The sequence below is a fragment of the Spodoptera frugiperda genome, chromosome 17, assembly GCF_023101765.2.
Source record: "Spodoptera frugiperda isolate SF20-4 chromosome 17, AGI-APGP_CSIRO_Sfru_2.0, whole genome shotgun sequence".
Lineage (NCBI taxonomy): Eukaryota > Metazoa > Arthropoda > Insecta > Lepidoptera > Noctuidae > Spodoptera > Spodoptera frugiperda.
Genome location: NC_064228.1, coordinates 6,390,225 through 6,415,560, shown reverse-complemented (window position 1 = coordinate 6,415,560; position 25,336 = coordinate 6,390,225). Strand labels below are relative to the sequence as shown.

The 25,336-nt window shown below is 36.9% G+C and overlaps 1 protein-coding gene across 1 annotated transcript; it reads left to right on the top strand.

Moving 5' to 3' along the window:
- Positions 1-5,276: 5,276 nt before the first annotated feature.
- LOC118276726 (thioredoxin-related transmembrane protein 1-like) lies at positions 5,277-24,648 on the top strand. Its single transcript, XM_035595231.2, has 7 exons — positions 5,277-5,448; positions 18,438-18,605; positions 21,041-21,215; positions 21,775-21,876; positions 22,193-22,321; positions 22,949-23,026; positions 24,100-24,648. Exons 1-7 carry the CDS (start codon positions 5,297-5,299, stop codon positions 24,208-24,210), a joined length of 915 nt encoding a protein of 304 aa, XP_035451124.1. The 5' UTR covers positions 5,277-5,296; the 3' UTR covers positions 24,211-24,648.
- Positions 24,649-25,336: the final 688 nt, after the last annotated feature.

Here is a 25,336-nt window from a genome sequence, read left to right as displayed (position 1 = left end):
ATAGTCAGTGTATATCAATTTTCAACCTTATACCCATAGCGGAATAGAGATGAATATGCTGTGTAGAGGCGGTATGGTCTTAGAGGGTAGGCAGTTCAAGAGGTAGGAACATTAGTCACAGTGGTTTTAGAAGAAAAAAAAAAGAATGTGATGTAATGAAGGGGGTCTCTAGACCTTAACATTACGGAGTCTTATTTACTTTGGTACTTGTAGAGTTTGGTACTCAACGGATCCCTTTGATTTTTAGTAAAAAGGGGTCATCACTACATAGTATAAAACAAAGTCGCTTTCTCTGTCCCTATGTCTCTTTGTATGCTTAAATCTTTAAAACTACGCAACGGATTTTGATGCGGTTTTTTTAATAGATAGAGTGATTCAAGCCTTTTATCCCCGAAGGGGTAGGCAGAGGCCCACTTTTTACCATATGTGTTATAAGTCCCATGTAATAGGGGGTGAGCCTATTGCCATATACTGGACACCATTCCAGACTCCGTATTACTACCGACAAATTTTTCATCCGAATAATCCGAAAAAAGCCCAGTGATACTTTGCTTCACCCGGAAATCGAAACCGAGGCCCCTTGCTCAGCAGTCGCACTTGCGACCACTCGACCAACGAGGCAATCTACTTATTGCAGAGATTTTCAGCTTAAAAAAGTCTAAGTATAGACGGGCCTTTGGCTAGAGACTCTAGCTACATCTATTTCATCTTCCAATTTCAAACCGACCAACACACGCATTCCCTCCAATGACGTCACACACCACAGACACAGACCACACAATGATAATCTCGTGACTAGCAGCGACCATAGATCAGATCTAATGTTTTTATAACGGGCAGAGGTATTGGACCAACACGCTATCTATGATACCATTCAATCGGAGTGTGACTTGGCAAATATTTTAGACTTTTCGTTTTGATAACATAACTTTGGTTGTTGTACTATAGAAAGAGGTAAGCAGAGGTATATTTTTTTTAATGGGACAAGCCGCTGCAACTCCTGTTAGCCAGGATCTACAGTAAATACAAACATGAAAATACCAGAACACTGAAGTCCGGCGCGTTACAGGGCCATGAATCCCGCAACGTCTTGGATCTTGTATGATCTTGAATGTCTTGGATCCCGCAACGAATTAAATCAGAAGATCTTATTAGAGGAGAAGAAAAAGAAACAGATGTATATTTATTATTAGATTAGATTAGATAAAAAAAAAAAGGGGGGGTTTACGAAAATCCAAGAGGGAGTGTTAGACTCTTACTGACTAAAAACCACCCCGTTCCTACTCCTGCATTTCGAGTCGGAGCCCCGGTAACCCGCTGGGCAGTCCGTAGCTCCAAGGAAGATAGCCCCTAGAAAGGGAATAAGTATCAACCTGTTTATGTAGGTACATAGTACCTATTTAGAACTACCGGTATAACAATAACTAGATGTACCTGTAACATAAAGTTTCACCCATACACTTGCGAATCGAACCCAAGATTAGGCGAATTATTGCGCAGTATAGCATCGCAGTAACAACAGTTTCACAAACTAAAAATAAAAAAATATCACCAAACCAAATTCTCAGCAGTCCAAGTAAATTACAAAACGCATAGTCATCGACAAAAACTCCTACGTTGTTGTATCAAACACTCAGAAATGAAAATAAATAAATAACGCCATATTGATCTAGATACGAAATAATCTTGTCCACAAACAATGCCATTATGCTTACGAAAATAAACAACTGATTTGAAGCTCCCATTCGTTCGATATTTGAAAATTGAAAAAATAAAACGCTCATAGACAGGACGGCTGCGTTCGAATTTCGAACGAAACTGGGGCAGATGTTAGGGTTGTCGATTTGTGAATTTTACTGTTTTTTTTTTTTTTTAAGGGGAGAAAATCATCTAATGACTTCTCTCGCTTTGGGCGAGGTGAGTGGGAGTGTCAGACTCTTACTGACTAAAAACTACCCCGTTCCTACTCCTGCTTTTCAAGCCGAAGCCCCGGTAAACCCGCTAGGTAATCCGCAGCTCCGTATCAGGTGATACCTATTTTGTAGTCCTTTTTAACATCGTTAGTTTTGTATTTATTCAGCATATCTTTAGATGGACAGCATATGAAATAACTTAAAAGTTTTGTAAAATGTTATACACTCAAGTCAACTAAATAAGCTATACACCAGCTAATAACGTTACCGAGCAATTCAATTTAATATCGAACGCGCTTAATTACCCTCAACTTTAATTTGTATTAATTAAATTAAAATAATTAAAACACACAAATGCCAGCCCTACATAATTCCATTACAGTCAGCCCTGACCATAGACAGCGTATCACAAAAAAGCGCGCGTAAAATATTTTGATGTTTGACAACTGTCACGGCGGATTTGATCGATATCTATTCTATTTTATTTATTTAAATGCTTATACGCTACGATAGGTAGGAAAAAAATTCATTTCGTTACATACATATTTTTTCTTTCTTGTTTCAATTTTTGTAGTTGCATTTAATTGCGGTTTAAAATTTAATCGGACACTTTAATGGTTCCTGTCACCAATTTGTTTGGAATTCAGTTTGAAATTACGAAATTGGATTTGTTACATTAGAACATTATGTTAGTCAAACATTGCTGCATTAGTTATTGGTTTTATTATACGCATTTAACTAATTACTAAAGTATAACGTGGGAAATGAATAGGACATAAAAAACTAGGCAGAAAAAAATAAGCCTTGAAAAGCACAAAACGACTTTTAAACTAGGAGAAACGAGAAGCATTCCATGTAGGTTTCTGAATTCGGAATTCTCAGTAATAAATATGGTGTTACCTACTAGGTAAGGTTTTACAGCTGCTGCAAACAAGAATCTAATTATATTATAACTTTCGTGGGACATACTAAATTATAGGCTCATATTCTGATGAATGCAGCATTCCACGACAATCGCCGCGTCACGTGTCGCGAAATGCTTGTCATGAATATGAGCCTCTACCATGGCTTGAAACTAGTCGAGTTCTTCTTCGAATACTTACCTTTGTAAGCCGATAACATAATAATTAAGAATCTAATTAAATTGTAGTTCCATCGTCAGCCACATCATCGCTTACCACCAGATGAGTTATTAACCAAACGCTCTCCTATAAAAAAAACAGGGTCTACCTATTTATTATTTATTTATTTTTAGCCATGGTCGTCCCGCAGGGCAAAGTTCTCCCTACCTACCTTCCACTCCTCTCTGTGCAAATCTTTCTGCGGCCAATCCTTATCGTAGGTGTCAAGAGAGAGACAGAGAGAAAAACAGAGTCTATCTATAGAAAAATCCCAAATTACTTTTTTATGGAATAAGCCGGTAAACGAGCAGACGGATCACCGGTAAGCAATCGCCGTCGCCCATGGACACCCGAAACACTAGAGGCGTTACAAGTGCGTTGCCGGCCTTTTAGGGGTTAGGAATTTAAGGGTTGTTGAAGAATCGGGGATTGGGAAGATTGGAAAGAGGGGTCTCCGGTAACCTCACTCACACAACGAAACACAACGCAAGCGTTATTTCACGTCGGTTTTCTGTAAGGCCGTGGTATCACTCCGGTTGAGCCAGTCCATTCGTGCCGAAGCATGGCTAAAACTTTTCACCTAATCCTCAATGACGTAATAGTTACGTAAGCTAAATACCAGCTGATACCCGTAGCACTAGAGCGTGAATATGACAATATAGGTATCGGAGGACGTTGCCGATCGATAGTAGACGAAGCCAGTAGGGAAGCCGTAACAATGCGACATCGACACCGTTGTCGATAAGCACAACACTGGCCGTTCGACGGTTTTTTAACGTTTTATAGTTATCTATACCTATTAATGTAGGTATTGAACTAGGTTTAGTATAGATGGGCTAGGCTCTCAGAAATTCCGGAGTTCCGGACTACCTAGCGGGTGTACCGGGGCTTCGGCTCGAAAAGCAGGAGTAGTAATGGGGTAGTTTTTTGTCAGTCAGAGTCAGTGTCGGCGTTAGGGGGGGGCGTGATGGGCCGATGGCCCTGGGCGACAAATTCTAGGGGGCGCCAAGGTCTGAAGTTGGAGTCTCTTGCCTCTCCTGGTGCAAACCCTTAGAACTGTGTCCTACGCTCTGTGCATGGGATCAGCAAAAAACTAACACTTGATATTGCTTCCCTCAAGTGGGCGCCACAATATTTTCGCCCGGGGTACCAGTGACCCTTACGCCGGCACTAGTAAGAGTAGTATTCTGTGGTAAGAGTCTAAATGAAACTCACTCTCTCGTCACTCTCTCACTCGAAACAGGAAAAGATATTGGAAGGCTTTCCTAGTGGTAAAAGCCGACTAAGGCATTACACATTTAAAACGGATCTGACAGCAGCGCTCTTTTTGAACTCAGATCTCCAACACATCCGCCAAACGTGGAATCTATCTCCATTCATCTTTTGTTTTTAACGTTGTCCCACATTTGGATTTTCTTCTGTGTCGTGGGTGCGTTTTCAAACATACAATTTCACATGCACATGACACCCAGACCCGAAACAAAATTTTTTGGAAAACACAAAGTTACTCCGTGCGGGAATTGAATCCGCTGCACGTTGCACGGCAGCCAGTTGCCCAGCCACCGCGCCAACCGTGCAGTCTTGTTCTTTTTCATTATATATAGTTAGTTCTTTATCTACAGACTACGACTATGGCAAAACCCTCTTACGTTGAGTAAACTGCCACAAGGTGTTGTAGTGCTTAATTTTGAGGAGTATGTAAGCACTTGTACACGGATAATACGACAATTCTGCGCAAATACTAAGAAACTAAATCTACTATTCGTCGCAGACATTATTATATGCGTGGTTAAGAAAAATAAGTAAAAAGAATTTAGAACTAAAATCATGATACCTCTGAATTTCTTTTTTGCAAATTATGTTTACGTTAGATAGTTCTGGCATTTCATCTAACCACTCTAATATTTCGAGCCTGAATTTTCAATTATTGAAAAATCATTTCCAAAACTAGAGTTGTCCATAGCACAAGTAACGACATCTATCCTCGAATTTATAATACTCAGTGTCTTCCAATTAGATTACACTACACGTTGCTAGATGGCAGAACTGTTGTTCGTCAAAGAAAATTATTTTTGTTTTAATAACATTACAACAAAAAGAATCGTAAAACGTTTATTATTTAATAATTTTAACGCAATATATTTTTTATATATTAAATTAAATTTACCATTAACAGATTTGGTAATATTTTAATTTGAAGCTCTATAAAGATTTTGTAGCAATTATCGTTTGAATGCTAGCAACATTACAACAAAATCAAACATGGCGCGCGTACACACGGTTCCGCAAATTTTACATTTTTTCCTTTATTTCTCATTTATTTTATGTTGTTTTACTGGTTTTGTGAGTGCCAACCGCGAGTTAAATGAAGACAATTGGAGGGAAATCCTTGAGGGAGAATGGATGGTCGAGTTGTAAGTAATTTTTTTATGTAGCCGGTTTCGGTCAATTTACAGGAACGTGTCAAATTTTTTCCTTGATTATTTAAGGTGTGAATTACCTAAATTCTTATTAGAATGGGGTCTGAAACTTAAGTAGAGAGTCTAATTTTCTATTTATACAAATTTCTATAGTAAAATATGTATATTTGTAGCGTAAATTGCGTATGGGAGTAACAACCCACTCGTTGGGTTCAATAACCACTACAAGGTCGCTAAGGTCTATGTGAAAGAACCGTTTTGAAAAACCGTGACGCATTATTGTCTATTGTTGGTGCATGCCTGCGACTTCCCGCACGTTCCGTGTGAAATACAGCATCCATTTTGTCCAACAGTACTGAGAAACAGACCTATACATAATTTTACACCTTTTTATCACGACATTGAATTGTTACCTACATAACTACATACTTTGTAAATAAACCAAATGCTTTATATAATCTGTAGATAACCTTATTTAATTATCTGTAATCTTGTAATTTTTTTTATAAAACACCCAATGTTTGTTCATTTTTTTAAGTCTAACTACTTTTTTTCTTTTATTTTACTGATGACCAATAAGCATTCAACAAGTAGTATTATGTTAATAATAGGTATGTTTTACAGTATGAATGAGAATTGCACTGTAAACTTATCAATAGATAAAAGTAATTAAACTACAGGACAGGGAATAATAATTATTATGATATCAAAAATCAATGAGTAAAAATTGTTCTAAGTCAATATTAAATCATTATAAAATACAACTAAAACTTTGTATGTCATGAGTCGTCACATGACTAGGTTCTGCCAATGGCTTTACCTGCATTATCCAATAAAAAGTACCTACCTAAAAGTTATTGCAGACTATAATCTATGTCTGTGCCAAGTTTCATCTTAATCTGTTCAGTAGTTTTTGTGTAGAAAAAGAACAAAATGCATCCTATCCATCCAATCATAGACATCTAGGTATATTATTTGTAGGATTAAGTCATAGTATGGTCATGAAAAACAGATTGTGTGTCATTGAACCTTAATTCCTATTTAAATCCTATAAGAAATGCTAAGTTTATTAAACTTGTCAATACAAATTCACAGTCTAATGTGTTGTGTTATGTCAATAAAAGTCTTGTTTTACACTTAGACAGTCAAATAATAATACTTAGTGTGATATTACTTCTTCAAAAATGTGTGAATCTTACTAAATTCAAGCTTAAAAACTTTATATTGCTTTCCTTAATGTGGTATAAGTTCTTATAAATAATATATGGGTAACAAATTAAGGTCCTACTTATATTATAAATGCGAAAGTTTGTGTGTTGTTCTTTATGTGTATGTTTTTTACTCAATCATGACAAAATGGCTGAAGAGATTAGGGTGGTATTTGGAACAGGGGTTGATTATAATCTGGAATAACACAGACTTTTTATCCTACAGAAACACATATTATACTATAAGTTTCTAACTAAAAACTATTTCATTACTAAAACTATAAACATTTGTTTACTAAAAAGTATTTTGAAATATACCCTCTACTAAAAATAACAGAGTAATTAGCAAATTCTTTTAACAGACACCCTGAAATACTCTTCAAATACAAAGTCAAAATCACAATTATTTATTTCAAATAGACTGGGAAGGCACTTTTGAATGTCATAGCAAATATTACAATATAAAAAAAACAAAATGTCTGTTGGTCAGTCCTCTAGTGAAGCTATTTGCTCATTCCAAGGTCTTATACATGCAACAAACAAGAGGTATTAGACAATTTTTGGGCCAATGAGTCACTCTATATCAGAAAGCAGTCTGTATAGGTATTACATCACTCTATGCCTTACATGAATGTTAATTATAATGCTGTTAGTCATTGGCTGTTGATATTGTGTTGATGTAGGTTTGAATACATTTAAATAATGTAACAGCTATTTGAATTTGTTTTAGATGCATCTTGCATCCTTCTTATATTTAAGTGGCAAAGTTAGAACAGATAGATTTTTGGTTACTCTTCTAACTAATCCAAACACTAGAATGTATGTAATAATTTATTAATACTCTCGACATGACAAAATATTTTGTCTACAGTTCAAGATATTTTTTTATATTGTAACGCCTTTAATCCCCGAAGGGGTAGGCAGAGGTGCACATTATGACATGTAATGCTACTGTACAATGTACACCCACTATTCACAATTTATGTTGTAAGTCCCATGTAATAGGTACTGCCATTCCAGACTCCGTGCTACTACTGTTTTTTTTTTCGAAAAGCCCAGTAATACTTCGCCCATCCCGGGAATCAAACCCCAAAGGGTTTGATTCCCGGGATGGGCTATGGTTGGTTGATGGGCGATGGTTACTGCCAGGCAAACCTGGCAGTCACACTAGCAATCACTCGGCCAACGAGACAGTTCAAGATATCTTATACCTAAAACTCTTAGCTCATTTACAATGAGACATACAATGCAGACAGACTTTTATTGACCTTGACTAACTAAGTCTGAGACTTACGTCAATAAGTTCATATCACCGTATTGGCACAATGCCAATACTATGCTAAATATTGTAACAGACCTACATCTATCCATATTTATGTTTGTTCCCCACATTAATACGAGTTTCTAAGAATTTGTTACAGAACATAATACATAAAGAATGTCAACAATGTTACATGTTACGCGAATTAGTCACAGGTGTTATTAACCCTAGATCACTAAACATTAGTCTCACAGGCGACACGACCTCTGAACATTTTCTGTTTAGATATGTTCCTGGCATTCCCCTGCCCCACCGCGCTCAGTACCCTCCTTATTCATTGTTTCAGTGAACCGTGTGCATGCGTTTTGTTTGCACGTGGTTTACTTCCGGAGTTTTGACGAATTGTTAGTCTCGCGGACTAATATTTAGTGATTACGCGTGAAAAGTAAGTTAAGGTAAGCTTGGAATAATTTTGTTTATTTATTGACTTTTTGTACAAATATAGTTTTTTTTTTGTTTCTTAGAATTATATTATTTATGTTATATAATATAAAATAAATTTCATATATTTTATTAGTATGAAGAGGAAAAATATATTTTTTGAATATTATATACAGCCGTTTATTCTGTTTTAGATTGAGATTGAGACAAAATTCTGCAGTTTTTTAATGAATCTGACAGTGAAAATGATGATCTAGAACTCGCATGTCAACCTGGTGAACTATCAGGATTTCAAGAAGAAGAAAATAACTTAAACAACGGATAGATGGCGTTGGCCGTCATGTTTACATCGGCTCCGTGTATAAAAATTATTAAAAATAGAAAAGTTATTAAATTTGCCGTAATTTTATGTTCAATATATTAAGTTAGACTCAGTGCACCAGTGAAAGTGAAGACAACAATAATTCTAAACTCTTTCGTGGTTAAAAAATAGTTAAAAATAGTTGAAAGTGATCAACGTAAAAATAATATAAAAACACAAAATAAACATTTAAACCTAGTGTTACAACATCTAGTTTCACGAATCTCATTAAAACCAATGTAAAGTGCAACACAATAAGTGAAGAAAATATGTGTATACAAGTGCAAAACTAAAAACTGAAAAGTGTAAACAACTTTTTTAAAAAAGGCGCGTACCCTTAACGGTGTAATTTTCAAAAAAAGAGAAAACCTCAAATAAGAACCTAAACTCTGTCAATAAACTATAACTCAAGTTAGCAGTTTTTGTGTTGGGACAGTCTGCCGAGTGAAGCGTCGTGAGATCGATCCCGACTCGCTGCAATTATTTTTGTGCATTTTGTATTATTATTTTTTTCTACTTTTCCTTTTTTTTTGGTAAAACGAGATGGAGGATAACGTAACAATACGGAAAAACAAGATCTTAACAAATAAGTCGTTGGACGATTTGTCATTTCTGTCGTCTGACTCGAACACATTACGAAAAAGTCTCCCCGACCTCTCGACCGTAGTATGTCAGGAAACACTTGATCTCCATGCGACTATACAAGATCTACGGGAGAAACTTGAAAGCGCTCATAAAGAGATAGAAAATTTATTACAAGAAAAAAGCTGTTTACAAGCCAGAGTTGAGGAGCAGGAATCTAAGATTTCACAACTAACAAAAATATGCTCTACAACCAGCACACCTATACAAACTCCATTACGCCAAAAAAGAAACGTAAGACAATTAATGTGGACCACGAGTATGAAATAAGTGCCATCGCGTGTAACAGTACTCAAGACGAGTGTAATCAAAACCATTTGTTACAAAAGACGACAATAGATGGCGACACAGTGTACAAGGACTCCGAGAAAGAAGTTGATAACGGAAACACATTAAGTCCAAAAACGTCAAGAGATGGCGCTAGTAGTACAGACAAAAATGAAAATGTTCGTAAGATATACGTGTTTGGAGGTAAGCAATGTACTGGATTAGGAGAAAAACTGGCCCGTACGAGAATAAATACAAAATACGAAGAGTATAAAGTATCATCGATAGTTAAACCATGGGCTCAATCATCTGAAATACTAAAAGGTTATCAGAACGTAGAAGATTCAGCGGAAAATTATTTGATTCTTAGCATAGGGGAGAGTGATTCGAATCCCACTAAGATAACACTTGATATAGCAGCATTGTTAAGTAAATTTAAACATATTAATATTATAATACTACAGATAATTTACAACCCTTTCTTAAACGAATGGAAACTAAATAATTTACTAAAAAATATTTGTAATAACGATAGTAAATGTTCTTTTCTATCTTTGTCCAACTTAACTAGAAACAAAAATAAGTTCTTGTATGATACCTGTAAAAAAATTAATTATCTAATTGATAGCAAAGATTATGAGAATAAATTCCTTCTAAAAACTTGCAGCCGTCAGCAAGCAAACTATGTTATAGAAGCCGGACCTAAAAAAGGTACCATTCCTTTTTACTTTCAAACAATTAGTAAACCTAAGAACATTAGTGTAGATCATTTTCCTAAAAATTGTATAGAGTCAACCCAAACATATAATGTAGAACATGGTAATTATAACAATTTATTTCGCTAGTAATCAAGTTATATCACGAAATTCGGCAACTTTACTGCATCAAAACATAGCAGGTCTACTAAACAAAAGAGAGTTAATTGAGGTATGTTTAAATGAATATTGTAACAAAGATCGTAGTATAGATATCTTATGTTTTTCAGAAACGTTCATAAAGTCTGGCGATGAGGTAAACTTAACATTTAAGAAATACAATTTAGCTGCTTGTTTTTCGAGGCAAGAAACCAAACGAGGTGGTGTATGTATCTTGACGCATAAATCGCTGGACTTTAAGAACATAAATTACTTGAAAGACCTTTGTTGTGAAAAAATATTTGAGTGTTGTGGAATAGAGATTCCAGCTTTTCAATGCATAGTCATATGTTTGTATAGAATACCAAAGTCAAGTGCAATATTTTTTTTTGAAAAGTTAGAGTTGTTACTATATAAGCTACAGTTAAAACATCATAAGAAAATAATTATAACTGGCGATTTAAATATTGACACACTAAAAGACAATAAAGACTCATCAAAACTCACTGATTTGATGTCCAATTACGGGTATCAGATACACATTAACAATCCAACACGACTAAATGCATGTATCGATCACATCATAAGTAATATTGATAAAGCAGTAGGTACTACTCATGAACTTTTTCTATCTGATCATAATACTTGTCAGATGCTTAAGTTTCCAATACAAGAGCAGAAACCTAATTTAGATTTTTGGTACTGTATGGTTAGAGATTACTCATATGAAAATATAACAAAATTTAAAGAAGCAATTGGGTCGCTATCGTGGAGTGATGTATATTGTGATACTGATGCCAATAGAGCTTTCAATACTTTCCATGACTTATTTACTTTATTCTATAATTTGTGTTTTCCTTTAAAAAAATTAAAAATAATTGCTAATGTAACCTCACCCAAATGGATCACTAAAGGTATCAGAATATCATCTAAAAAAAAGAGAGAACTTAAAAGAAAATGTCATCAAAAAAATAACAATCATGCAAAAGAAATGTATACAAAATACTGTAAAATATTCAAAAAATCTATGACCTTATCTCAGAAACTCACAAATTATAAGTATATATCTAAAGCAAAAAATAAAAATAAAGCTACTTGGAATATTGTAAAAAATAAAGTAGACTCCCTTAATTATAAAAAACAAATAGAAAAAATTGCTACTGATACTAATAATATAATTACTAACCCTACTGAAATTGCAAACACATTTAATGATTTTTTTATATCCGTATCAAAGGCACATAAGCGCCCGGAAAAAATCCCGGCACACTTAGACAATACAAATTCATTAATAAAAAATAATCACAGCTTCTTTCTAAGACCGTGTACTGATGATGAAGTCTTACGAATAATAAATTCACTGAATAATAAAAGGTCTGTAGGTTATGACGAAATCAGCACAAACATCATAAAAGCTTCAGCTATAATAATATCGCCAGTGCTAGCTTATCTAATCAACATTTCTTTTTCAAATGGTGTCTTCCCTGAAAAACTTCGCGTATCAATAGTTAAACCCCTTTTCAAGAAGGGATGTCAGCTAGACGTAAACAACTACAGACCTGTCACCTTAATCCCGATACTGTCAAAAATTTATGAAAAAGTCATGCACCATAGACTAAATTTTTTTCTTAATAAGTACAGAGTAATAAATGAGGAGCAAAACGGTTTCCAGAAAGGAAAATCAACTACGTTAGCAGCATACTCATTAGTTAAATCTGTTACAGAGAGTATAGATAATAAACGTCCGGTCACAGTAGTCTTTTTAGATATGAGCAAAGCTTTCGATTTAGTTAACCATGAGAAATTGCTTGCAAAATGTGAATATTATGGAATTAGAGGTCCAGCTTTAAATTGGCTCCGAAGCTACTTAGATAACAGGAAGCAGTGCGTAGAAGTGACAAATATTAACAATAAATTTGTGTCAACCACTTATAGATCTCAATTTAAAGTAAATAAAGCAGGAGTTCCCCAAGGCAGTATTCTAGGGCCTCTCCTGTTTCTTTTGTATATAAATGATGTTCCTAATGTTACTCACTATAAATGCGTTCTGTTTGCAGACGACATTTCAATTATAATACCGGAAGATAGTAAGGAAGGGCAAACCGAAATAGTTCACAGTACTTTACACACAATAATTGATTGGCTAAACGTTAACGATTTACAAATAAACCTGTCAAAAACTAATTTTATACAATTTAGTAATTATAAGCAAGTGCCACAAAAGATTAACATAGTATACAATGGTGAGGAAATATCAAAACAAAAGAGTGTAAAATTTTTAGGTTTAATGTTGGACGAAAATTGTAATTGGAAGATGCAAATAGACACTACATGTAAAAAACTAAATAAATTTGTATATGCATTAAAGAAACTTAGACAAAGTGCTGACACACACACAGCCCTTACGGCATATTATGGCTATGTGCAATCTGTTTTGAGGTATGGTCTGGTTCTCTGGGGTAATTCTACAGATATAAACAAAGTGTTCATTGTACAAAAAAAATGTATTAGGGCTATATGCGGTGTTAGTCCAATAGAATCGTGCAGACCACTTTTCAAAAAGTTACGTGTTATGACTGTGGTATCCTTATACATTGCTGAGATAGGTATGTTTGTACGAAACTATCCTCAATTATATCCTAAGGTTAGTGAGAACTGTAAATTTAAACAGAGGGATCCTACAAAATTAAGAATGAAAAGATGTAGAAGTACTTTACATAAGAAAAATAGTTCAATGATGATAATTAATATATATAATAATATTCCTAGAGAAATAAGAGAGCTACCTACCACGAAATTTAAAGGAAAATTAAAAGACTGGCTTATTGAAAAGTGCTTCTATACCCTAGAAGAATTTTTTAAGTATAGAATATAATTTTATTTTATTTTATATGTAATAATAGGGTTATTTAAGTTCCTAAGTTTTCGCATGCCTACTGAAGGCGAAATGTGTTTAGCTACATAATTACCTGTTACCACCTTTTTTGTACCATATTTCGGCGAATAAAGATTTATTATTATTATTATTATGTATGTTCATTACATAATCACGGGACCACAGGGTCCCGGACCTTTGGAAGGCGTACGAGGGGCCGAAGCCAACTCGCAGAGGCCCGTTGAACAATTTTAATCTAAATGTAAGGGGACATCAGCCGGCGATTATCCCTGTATGCACTATGGAAGTACACCAAAGGACAATCCCCGGTTGATGCAGGACTATTGTGAGATAATATGGTAAAAGGAAATGATAGGGATATGGATGTGGGTGGCTGTGGAATAGTTAACCGGTTAACTATGGGGACTATGGCCCCTGCCCCTGACCAATATTGAAAAATACGGATAAACAGGCAGGGGGTGACTCGCAAACTCAATAGTGGGCCCCCGGAAACGGCCGCTAGCATGTAGCGACAAGGGAAGCAACATCCGTTGAGCTGCTTGAGGAAGGGGAGGCATCCCACGGCTATCAGAGCAATCCCGGAAGTACGGTCAAGACCCCTACCAGCATCTTACTGGGATACGTCCTTCCCCCAAGTGGAGCTGAAGGCAACTCCACTCTTGCGAATCTCCACTCAAACCAGCCGATTAAGGCAAGAGTGAGGTAGGAGAGGCCACTCCGGATAGTCACGAGTACTAACCGGAGTTAAAAAGTAGGGCCTCTCCCGGGAGTCAGGTCCGTGGGGTCGCCACTGCCCAACAGCTCGCCACAAGCTGCCTTGCGGACTTTATTATTATTATTATTATATTATTATAAAGGTAGAACATTGCGTAAACACCGACGCAAGTGATGAAGAAACCGAAATCCAATAAAGTGATTTTTGGTCAGCCAGACATTAACTCCAACATGAAAAAGCCTGAAATAATACATTACTACTATTGTAGAAATGTATTATATCAGGTTTTGGTATTATTGTACCAAAGGAGTCGTTGATACTGTTGACCAGATTTGTTCTGCCATGAGCTGCAACCGCACAACAAATAGGTGGCCTCAGTGCATATTTTATAATATGCTGAACTTATGTATAGTCAATGGATCTGTTTCTTATGTGTCTAATATGGTGCGGCAACGACAAAAACCTTTTAAACGCAAAGCATTCGTGCAAAAATTGGCAGACACTCTCATTAAGCCATGGTGTTGCGTGAACGATACACGGCTGTAACTTTGAGGAAGAATATCAGGGCCAGTATCAAAGATATCCTGCAAATTGAAAATATTGAGGCTAGTACTAGTCATGCACAGCCAAACAAACAAAAAATTTGCGTAGTTTGCCCGTACCAGAAGCATAGGATGCCAAAAGTATCATGCCACTCCTGCAAGAAGGCCATTTGTGGCGAACATACGATTCCTGTCTTCTCAGACTGCCAGGATTAACATTTTTTATATGTTTGTTCAATACTTTCTAAGAAACCTTAATAATAACTAATATTTCACCTACTTTTTTCATAAAAAAATATAATTAAAAAAAAAAATTGACGATTTATTTTGTTAGTCAAAATGACTAATGTTTAGTGATTGTGTAACTCGAAAATATGTTTAGTGAGCTAGGGTTAAATATTTAGTTGTATTTAGTATTGCTAAACACCAGATAGGTTACCTATTGCATACCTGAATATTTCGGTATTAGGTATTTCGTGTTCGTACTAACTAGGTGCAAAACAAATGCTAATTGCCTACTAAATTTTTAGATCAGACAGCTCTAAAACTACCTAATAGTTTGTAGTTAAATGAGTAGGCCTGTATGTGTCCGGAGCTGCGGACTGGCTGGGGTTACCGGCTTCGACTCGAAAAGCCGAACCAGGAACGGGCAACTTAGGCAATAAAAGTCTGACACACTTGCCTCGCCCGAGACGGGAGAAGTCGTTGGATTATTTTCCCCCTAAAAAAATCCCTGTATGTGTATCTGGAAAGAATTATAAAATAGTTGTGCAGAGTCGTCATATCTGGAATTCGTTTCCAGCGTTTCGACAGCGTCCTATATCCATCCTGTTTTACTATTCCAGATTTCGCTCCATTCTGACCAGTTACTATCTAAATTCCATTATCACACAAAATACATAAATCACTACCAGTTTACCTAATCGATCCGAAACCCTATTTTTCCGTTCCACAAATAATGAGACAATAAAAGTTATCGTGTGTCGAATGCTCGTTACTTTGTCACGTTTACAAGAAAAGATTGAAAACAAAATCAATACCTTGTTATAACAACAATAAATACAATAGGGAAAATGACGAATTTTTATTTTAATGTCCGTCTTGTAGTATCGTCGTTAAAACATATTGATTTGAAATATCGTGTGACATCACTTCTAGATACATTTTATACGTAGAAATGACGCATTTGCTCACCCCTACTCTCCTCTTCCGTGTACGTGTCTAATATTTTTCACTACCTAACTGATGGACTAAATTGATTTCTTATTGATACCCCGTCATCATCCCTAATGTTCCAACTGCTATTTTACTTCCCTGTCACATAAAAACATCACATTGGCTGACCAAAAATTTACCTATTGCTGGACGTACAACCATTTTCAAATGTCCATACTCATTGGTTTAGCTAAAAAGCTCGCCCCCTATTATTACAATGTAATAAAACCAACAAAACTTGCTAACAATTACACCTCTGTCTTACTGCAGAAAAAGAGCCATGAATATAGGTATGTTATACAACATGATGTCATTTGCGATGACTACAGATGTTTTGCCAATGCGCAAACTTCCTGTACCTGTTTACAGTAATTCAATACTTCGGTACCGTGTAAAGATATAACCAAAAACTGCTAGTAGTTTCATTACTTCGACATTTTAACTTGACCGGTTTGTTTGAGTCAAATTTAAGTGGGAACATGCTTCGTCACGAATGGGCCCGGTCGACCGAAGCGATACCACGGCCTCAGAAAACCGACGTGAAACAACGCTTGCGTTGTGTGACCGGAGGCCCAATTACCCCCTTCCCAATCTTCTCCAACTCTCAAAAAGCCGGCAATGCACTTGGTGTTTCGGATATCCGTGGGTGACGGCGATTGCTTACCATCAGGTGATCCGTCTGCTCGTTTACCAGCTTATACTATAAAAAATACATTTAACCCCCTTCCTGACGTCCGATCGGTCTATTTGGTTCACGCTCTTAATCTTAGTGACTATACAATATAAGCCCATTAAAACCGTTTAACATAACATCAACTTTTAAACCGATTCCTGGATTCAAAGCCAGTTTGATGTGTTTTCGACTGAAAGAAGATTATTTTTGTCGGAATGTTTGAAGTTTTGCGAAAGAGATGGGTGAACGAATATTTAATATAAAAAATAATATTTAATATATAAATATTCGTATAAAATTAATATAAATTAATTGTCTAAATTTTGTATAGGTATTTTCAATTTTTGTAAGTTAAGTATTGAATATTGTCATTGGTTTGTACCGGTCTATTCAAAAAAGAAAATATTTTTATGTATTACTTGTACCTTGTGACTATGTCAATAATACTACTGATCGACATTTAAACTTAACATCACAGACACAGTTACAAACAAAACTATAGGTTTCTTGAAACATTAACTTGTATGCATAGATTGCACTACAGTTTGTTCGTAAATATTGTAGACATATTGATCGTAGTTACGTTGGGATGGGGACACTGTCATATGACCTTCACAGCTAAAAGGTTATAGTGTTTCATCTAAGATATAATCTATGACTTACCCTAGTCAGTCAAGTCACATTAGCTTAGGCTTTATACCCATAAAGCTTAAGCTAATGTTTTACTATGAATGTTAATTTGTTTTACGTTTTTGTAAGCCAAACCAAAGCTAAATGTATGTAATTGTCTTACGTAATTTTTTGTTGCTTTCTGCTGTCTTTCGAGGACTGGAGAAAAATAAAACTAATGCGAGAATTCCATTAAAATGCAAACCATTGAATAAAAAAGTAACTATCACTATGTAAAAATTATACTTTTTAGTTTCAAATATAACCAATAGTTCCAGTAATAAGCGCGGTCAAACATACAAACTCTTCAGCTTTATATACCAGCATAAAATAGGACTAAGGTATTTTTAAAAGCATCTTGTAGGCAACTATTTCTCTCCCTACGGATGAAGCCGTGATAAACAACTAGTCGTCCCCAATAGAACATCTCTCACATCCCTGGCTGTGTTCCAACTATTTAAATTGTTTTATTTGATTGTATGTTAGTATCCGATCGCTATGTTAATACATGTCCCCTTTTAACCTACTAGAATGGAAATCACTTCCTTAGTACAGTTTATTGTGACATTATTAAATTTATGGCTATTCTTCTAAAACTACTTCTGAATGTACCAAATGGATGATTGTTTTTAGTATGGGTTTAGTTATTGTCAAGATAACGTGTGTGCAGGAGTAGAACTCCACAATAGCATCATGGCAAAGCGGGACTTAAAGAGGAAATTGGCATGAAAGAGAATGATTACAGAAATGAATGGTAGTAGACAGACCTTTCCTTGATTGACCGGTTTTTGATGTACTATCATCAACAGCTTTGTTTAGCTGGTAGATAGCTAAACAAAGGTATTCTATTAGTAGACTTTTTTTTGATGACGGAGTAAACCTTCAAAAGTAGCCTAGCTTTTAGGGGATAAAAGACTAGGAAGTGTGGGATTTTTACCCTACTAAAACCACCCCGGTGACCGCTCTTTGTACCTGTAATGGGCACTGAGTCCTCAAAGTTGGCCTACTCCGGAGCCCCCACGGTGCAAAACCTGTTAACGGCACATGCCTTGAGGTACAGAATATGTCTACCATGACCCTCGCTATGCAAGTTGCACGGCAGCACGTGACCTCTGTGCTACCGTCTTCTCTGAAGCGGTTAGATAGGCACCTGAAATCCCCACTCTATGCACCCGCAGCCATCAATCCATTAGTAGACTTAGCCATAGTAATAATTTCACCGTATTATCTATCTTCCAGCTACGCGCCATGGTGCCCTGCCTGCAACGCGCTGGCCCCGGCATGGCGCGACCTGTCCACCCGCGCCACTCGCAAGGCCCTGGGCGTCAGGACAGCCGCCGTCGACGTCACCAAGTCGCCTGGACTGAGCGGTAGATTCGTCGTCACTGCGCTGCCTACTATCTTCCAGTGAGTTGCTTAAATAAAAATTACTTATCTGTTAAGCCAAGTCGAGCGAAAAGCGGCACGGCCGTACTATTGTGTTTTCTTCCTGCCCTTATCTAAAGTTATTTGGAATCTGACGGTATAAATGAAGGAATTTTGAAAGTTTTTCTAATATATACTTTGTAGTATGTGGTCAACTTTCGCTATAGTCCAGTCATTTGGTAGTTTTACCTGGAAAGTTTTCCGGGAGTTTTGAAAATTGGTGGATTTATAGATTTGGGTATGCTCTTTTCGAATTTCAACTTTGCCACCTCGTACAACCGCCGCTCGCGCCGCCATATTGAAAAAATGGCGGCTAAAAATGGTTTTTTATTAATATCTCCGTTCCGACGCATTTTACGAAAAAATATTTATCTACAAAATTAAACTAGAAAAGAGTGTCTTTTTTTTTTTTTTTTTTTTTTTTGAGGGGGAAAATCATCCAATGACTTCTCCCGCCTTGGGCGAGGCGAAAGGGAGTGTCAGACTCTTACTGACTAAAAACCACCCCGTTCCTTCTCCTGCTTTTCGACCCGAAGCCCCGGTAAACCCGCTAGGTAGTCCGCAGCTCCGGATCAGGCATCAGCCCTACTGGGCCCCATCTGTGGTGGTCTGATGGCTCTTTGAGGCGCGCGCGGAACGCGACGCGCCGCACGCACGGGTCTGGATCTGGTCGGGCGGCGAGCTACCCTTGCTCGCCGTCCGCAGGCCCTGTCACTTACGGTGGCTAGAGCGGCGCCATGGCGTCCTCACCTACCGCCTGACGCAGGTGCTTACCGGACACAGGAGTTTCGGTAGGATCCTGTTTTTGATTGGGCGGGAGGAAACGCCCGGGTGTCATCACTGCGAAGACCGCCCGGAGGACACAGTGGAACATATAACATAACACATATAACATCAGAAACAGGAACCTACCGAAACTCCCCTGTTTGTACAACACACATTGTTTGTAAACGGTTTTTTATTAATATCTCCGTTCCGACGCATTTTACGAAAAAATATTTATCTACAAAATTAAACTAGAAAAAATTTCCTACAATTTATGTATTGATAACTTTTTCATAAAATCAATAGTTTTTGGCGTACGAGCGCCGCAAAGTATTATTCATCTGCACCACCACGTGTACAAACAATGTGCTTTTTTTAAATGTATCAATTCTTAAAAACTAATGATGATATCTCGTTCAAACCAATTTTCTTTGAAAGTTTCCATTAAAATCTACAGAATATATTTTTTTTAGTTTTCTTACTCACTTATTTTAAAAGTTAGAGGGCAGGACACATTCTATAGACCTCATTTTTCCACTTTGGAAGTGTCTATCTTTCAAACAATTGATTTTGACGAAAAATGGTTTTAGGAACCATGACGTATTTTTAATGGCCTATCCATAGACAACCATCACGGATAGGTTAGACGAAAAAAAAATTTTTAAGAGGTGCAGTGACCGCGCGCTCTCCGCCCTCTATCCCGGAAACGTATAAAAAAAAGTTTAGACAAAAGTTGTAGAGAATTTTGTATTCTACAATATTGGTATTAAATGCAAATACCAAAAACCCATAGGAAATGAGATATTTCCAAAAAAGCGCAAAAAAACGTTTTTTGGGACCTTTGGACCTTAAAATTTAATAGTTGCTTACACTCTACCATATGTAGGTTTTGAGACAAGTTTCAGGCAGTCAATATACAAGTATATACAAAATTACAGCTGGGTATCTCAAATTCCGAGGTGAAATCCTAATTTGACTGGACTAATAATACTTTGCGGCGCTCGTACGCCAAAAACTATTGATTTTATGAAAAAGTTATCAATACATAAATTGTAGGAAATTTTTTCTAGTTTAATTTTGTACTTAAAATTTTTTTCGTACAATGCGTCGCAACGGAGATATTCACAAAAAACCGTTTTATGCCCCATTTTTTCAATATGGCGGCGCGAGCGGCGGGTGTACGAGGTGGCAAAGTTGAAATTCGAAAAGAGCATACCCAAATCTATAAATTCACCAATTTTCAAAACTCCCGGAAAACATTCCAGGTAACCCCCTTTTTATCTACCAAATGACTGGACTACTAGTTTTTACTAAAATTCATAAATCTTTGTTCTGAACTAAATACTTTGCAGTAAAAACACCCATACTATACTATCACAAACGTTTGACATAGACAGAAACTACAAAACACTACATAATCCAATATTTTTTTATAGTTATCGTCACACCTTCTATCCCCAAAGGGTAGGCAGAGCCAATGCCACTGTAAGATCCAATACTACTATCATTAAAACTTAAGACAGGATATTTACCATGTCTATTTATGTATATGACTTTCCGATATTTCAATTAGTTAGTTAGTGAGTTAGTTAGTCACCATGTCAGTTTAAAAACTTAAGTCCATTACTAACCCTCAAAAATCCCTCTTCCAGTGTAATAGACGGCGAATTCCGTCAATACAAAGGTCCTCGCGACGTGGAATCCATGCTGGGCTACGTGGAAGACCAGCGCTGGAAGCAAACCGACCCCGTGCCGGCGTGGAAGGCGCCGCACTCCGTACAGATGACACTGGTCGCCGAGTTCTTTAAACTCAGTCAGGCGCTCAGGGTGAGTGAATTACTGACTCTAATTAGCATTTTAGGTATAAAACCGCCTATACTATTTTCTCATGTGATGCATGTTTAACGAATCATACCCAGACCTGGACAATTGCTTTGTAAACTAATGAAGTGTTGATCCGGAGTTGCAGACTACTTTACAGCTTTACCAGGGCTCCGGCTGGAAAAGCAGGAGAAGGAACGGTGTGGTTTTTAGTCAGTTTAGAGTCTGACACTCCCTCTTGCCTCAAAAAAGGCGGGAGAAACAATTGGACGATTTTGTCCCGTTAAAAAAAGTATATCGTCAAATTAATGAATGAAATTACGATTACTTTGGTATATTAAATTGTATTGTATATAAAAGTCAAAATAGTTTATTTTTGATTTAGGAAACTACCCAATTATTGTATAAGCACAGAGTTTGTAAACTTGTAAATAATGGAAAATTGATTGTACTACTGTCTGTCTGCTCTTTCATGTATGTCGAGGTCCCGAAGCCTACACATCGCATGTGAATAACAAATTTTAATGTGATTCTTCATTAAATATGTTTTCATTCTCCATTTCAGAGTGTACACAATATGTTGATGGAGACGTACGGCCTACCGACGTGGGGTTCCTACTTAATCTTCGCACTGGCCACCATATTCATTGGAGCACTGCTTGGACTGGTCAGTATAACATTACTTTTTTATGGTATAAGCCGGTAAATGAGCAGACGGATCACCTGATGGTAAACAATCGCCGCCGCCTATAATCGTTGCCGGCTTTTTAGGGATTATGGTTGTTGGGGAATGAGGGGTTGGAAAGATTGGGAAGGGGGATAATTGAGCCTCCGGTAACCTCACTCACACAGCGAAGCTCAATGCAAGCGTTGTTTCACGTCGGTTTTCTGTAAGGCCATGGTACTCCGGCTGAGCCGGCCTATTCGTGCCGAAGCATGGGTCACACTTAAATTAATATTTAATTGCGTCATGTTTGTTCCAGGTCCTAGTATGTATAATCGACCTGCTATACCCGCCGCGTCGCTCGGACAAGGTGTTCGTATCACAGAAGGAGCTCGACAAACGCGCGCGAGGAGACCAGGATGCTAAGGAGAAGTCTGATGATGACCAGGTAACTAAAACACTACAAATAAGTCCGTATACAGTGTTGAATAACTAGAACATTATACAAATAAGTCATTATACAGTGTTGTATAACTAGAACATTATACAAATAAGTCATTATACAGTGTTGTATAATAACCAGTCGCAATTACTATAAGAATTCCCTGCGATATAATTAAGTAATTGACCGCACGATTGGCGCGGTGACTGGACAACCAACTGCTAACGTGCAGACGGATCACCTGAGGGTAAGCAATCCCCATCGACCATGTATATCCGAAACACCAGAGGCGTTACAAGTACGTTATCGGACTAAGAATTTAAGGGTTGTTTGGGGAATCTGGGATTGAGAAGGGTAATTGGGCCTCCGCTAACCCCACACTCACAAAACACAACGTAAGCGCTGTTACACGTCGATTTTCTGCTCGGCCGTTGTATCAATCTGGTCGAGCCGGCCAATTCGTGCCGAAGCATGACTCTCCCACACATATTTATTTGTTCGGTTTCGGTTTCGTTTCTCACACGTAACAACTCTGTGCGATCGACAAATGGTTATGGTAATGGTAAAATATGGTTTGAGGCCCTAATATTATTAAAAAAATATATTAAATATGAAATTCCTTACTACCTTCAGGAGCTGATCAACGATGACATAGTGGACGATGACGAGAACGCCAACAACAGCGATGCTGAGAAGAACTCACCCAGCGATGTGAGTACCAAGTCATTCCATTATTACAAAGGTGGTCTAATGGTCGCAAACGGGGCTACTGTATTGTTACTCACCAAATAGCACTATGTGAACTATAAAATACATGGAGCAAATACAAACTAGCAGATGTCATAACTGGATTTCTCTTAAACATAATGCGTGATACTTTACGGGGAGCGCGAGACGTTACAAATTACGCAACTCTTTATTTTCTATCAAGCGGTCCCACACTAAAAAACATTGCCAATTGTCCATATTTTAATGTGCCATTTTCCGCGTGTTTATAACTGATCTATACCTTTTTTTTTCTTATTATATCACTAGGCAGGGCTGATTCTTTGTGTATACAGTACACAACCACATTATGGCATCTCCTCTTCGTACTTGCTTCATGAAAAAAAGGGTAGCCCCCAATGAAGCTACCTCAGGGTCCCAGGTTGAGCGAAAGTGTTATTGTGGGCTTTTTGAAGATTTTGCAGTAACACCATAAAAACCTGGTATATTAAGCTCATCTCCTAGCACAGGACTAACGCAACTGGTGCAATGTGGGAGTTACACTGTACATGTGTACCTCTGTCTACCCCTTGGGGATTGCCAGTTACAATATTTATTTATTTAATTGAATACTACGGTCCAAACCAATTACACTAATTAATATATGTTTTACACGCAAACATTATATAAGATGTTAAAAAATTATCTGCCAGGACTTTAATGGGAGGTAGTATTTTGTGTTTGAAGATTACAATAGTGATGAAATCGTAGCCTAGACCAGTTAATTCAATTGTAGAACATAAAGAAGTTATTGTAAACATTGAGTCTACTCAGCATGAAGTGGTTCACAAAAACGCACTAGCACTATGTGTCTGACAGTGAAAGAGATAGCTCTTTTATAACAAACTGATACATAGATTAGTTTGTATGGAAAAAAAACATAATCCAATAATTTATATTTATTATTGTAATATTCAAACTTCACACTGCCTCCCATCAAAGCCATGGCAGATACTTTTAGAACACCTTATATAGCACGTATTCGTTCTAATTCTAATAAAATTATCTCACTCTTTCAGTCATCCGAAGAAGAGAAAGAGAAGGAAACAGAGGGCGGTGGTGACACGAAGGCAGCGGACCCAGTGGACCGACCCGAGGTTCGCAAGCGAAGGCCAAGGAAAGCCGACTAGAGTGCGTAGTACACACCTACCCGCCGCGGGTTCAATTACCAGCTCAATACATTCCCGGCCAACTACTGAGAACTTAGTCTTGTCATGTTATGTTTTACGATTTAAAGTTGGGTTTGATTCTGTTAGTCAACATTTTTGGAATATCAAATGTTCATCAAACATATTCAAAACACAAGTATTAGTTGGTTAGGATATTGTTAAAACATTACATTTTAATTTAGCCATTTCGGATAATTATGAGAATTTACTACAAAATTTTAGGTTTTCACGGCCTTAGAGGTCGAAATTACGTATGTAGGGTCAAAGGCCTAGTAGAATGAAAATAGACCTTATAGAGGTCTAATAAAGTCTTTAGTTGTTGAAGGCGATTCTAATTTATCTTGAAAAAACGAAGGGATTGTTATGAGCTTAGAATACTTTAAGTAAACGTAATATAAACTTGGAAAGTTCAAAACATCTTTTTCTGTTGTTGCTATATTTGCTAATAGTGTTGCCAGCGCCTTATTAAAGAATGACGAATATAAATAACATTGTAGTGAAGATTTCAAAATAAATACACTAAACTCATGTTCGGTAAAAATCTACCATCCTACCAATTTATCCTAAAATCTGGCAACATTATTAGCAAGTATGGCAACACTGGCGTCTGAATCCGCGGCCGGCCTATAACAGTATCATATAAAAAGTATAACATAGTAAGTTTTGTATGTAGTCGCTCCATTCATACCAATATTATATTGCTAATTAGTAATCATTGATATTTAACTCATTTTAAACTCAAAATTCTTTGCCAGAGTCTGTGTTTCCTAAAGGGTTATAACCTGGGTATCTTCAAGGCCCGAGTGAATAGGTTGCTTATGGGCAGACGTGTTCCATCGTAGGCCACATCATTGCTTACCACCAGGCGAGATAGTGGCCAAACGTCATACAAATGCTGTGGTAATAGACTCACTCTTAGGAGTCCTACCACTTTGTTAAACATTAGGTAAATACATACCTTTTTTGGGAATAATTTGGTAAAGCGTCGGTGTGATTTAAAATTTAATGACAGATGAAAGCCTAAGCCATATACATTGACTTGTTAAACTAAGTTCTAAAATGAGTTAAATATCAATTACAAAGTAAC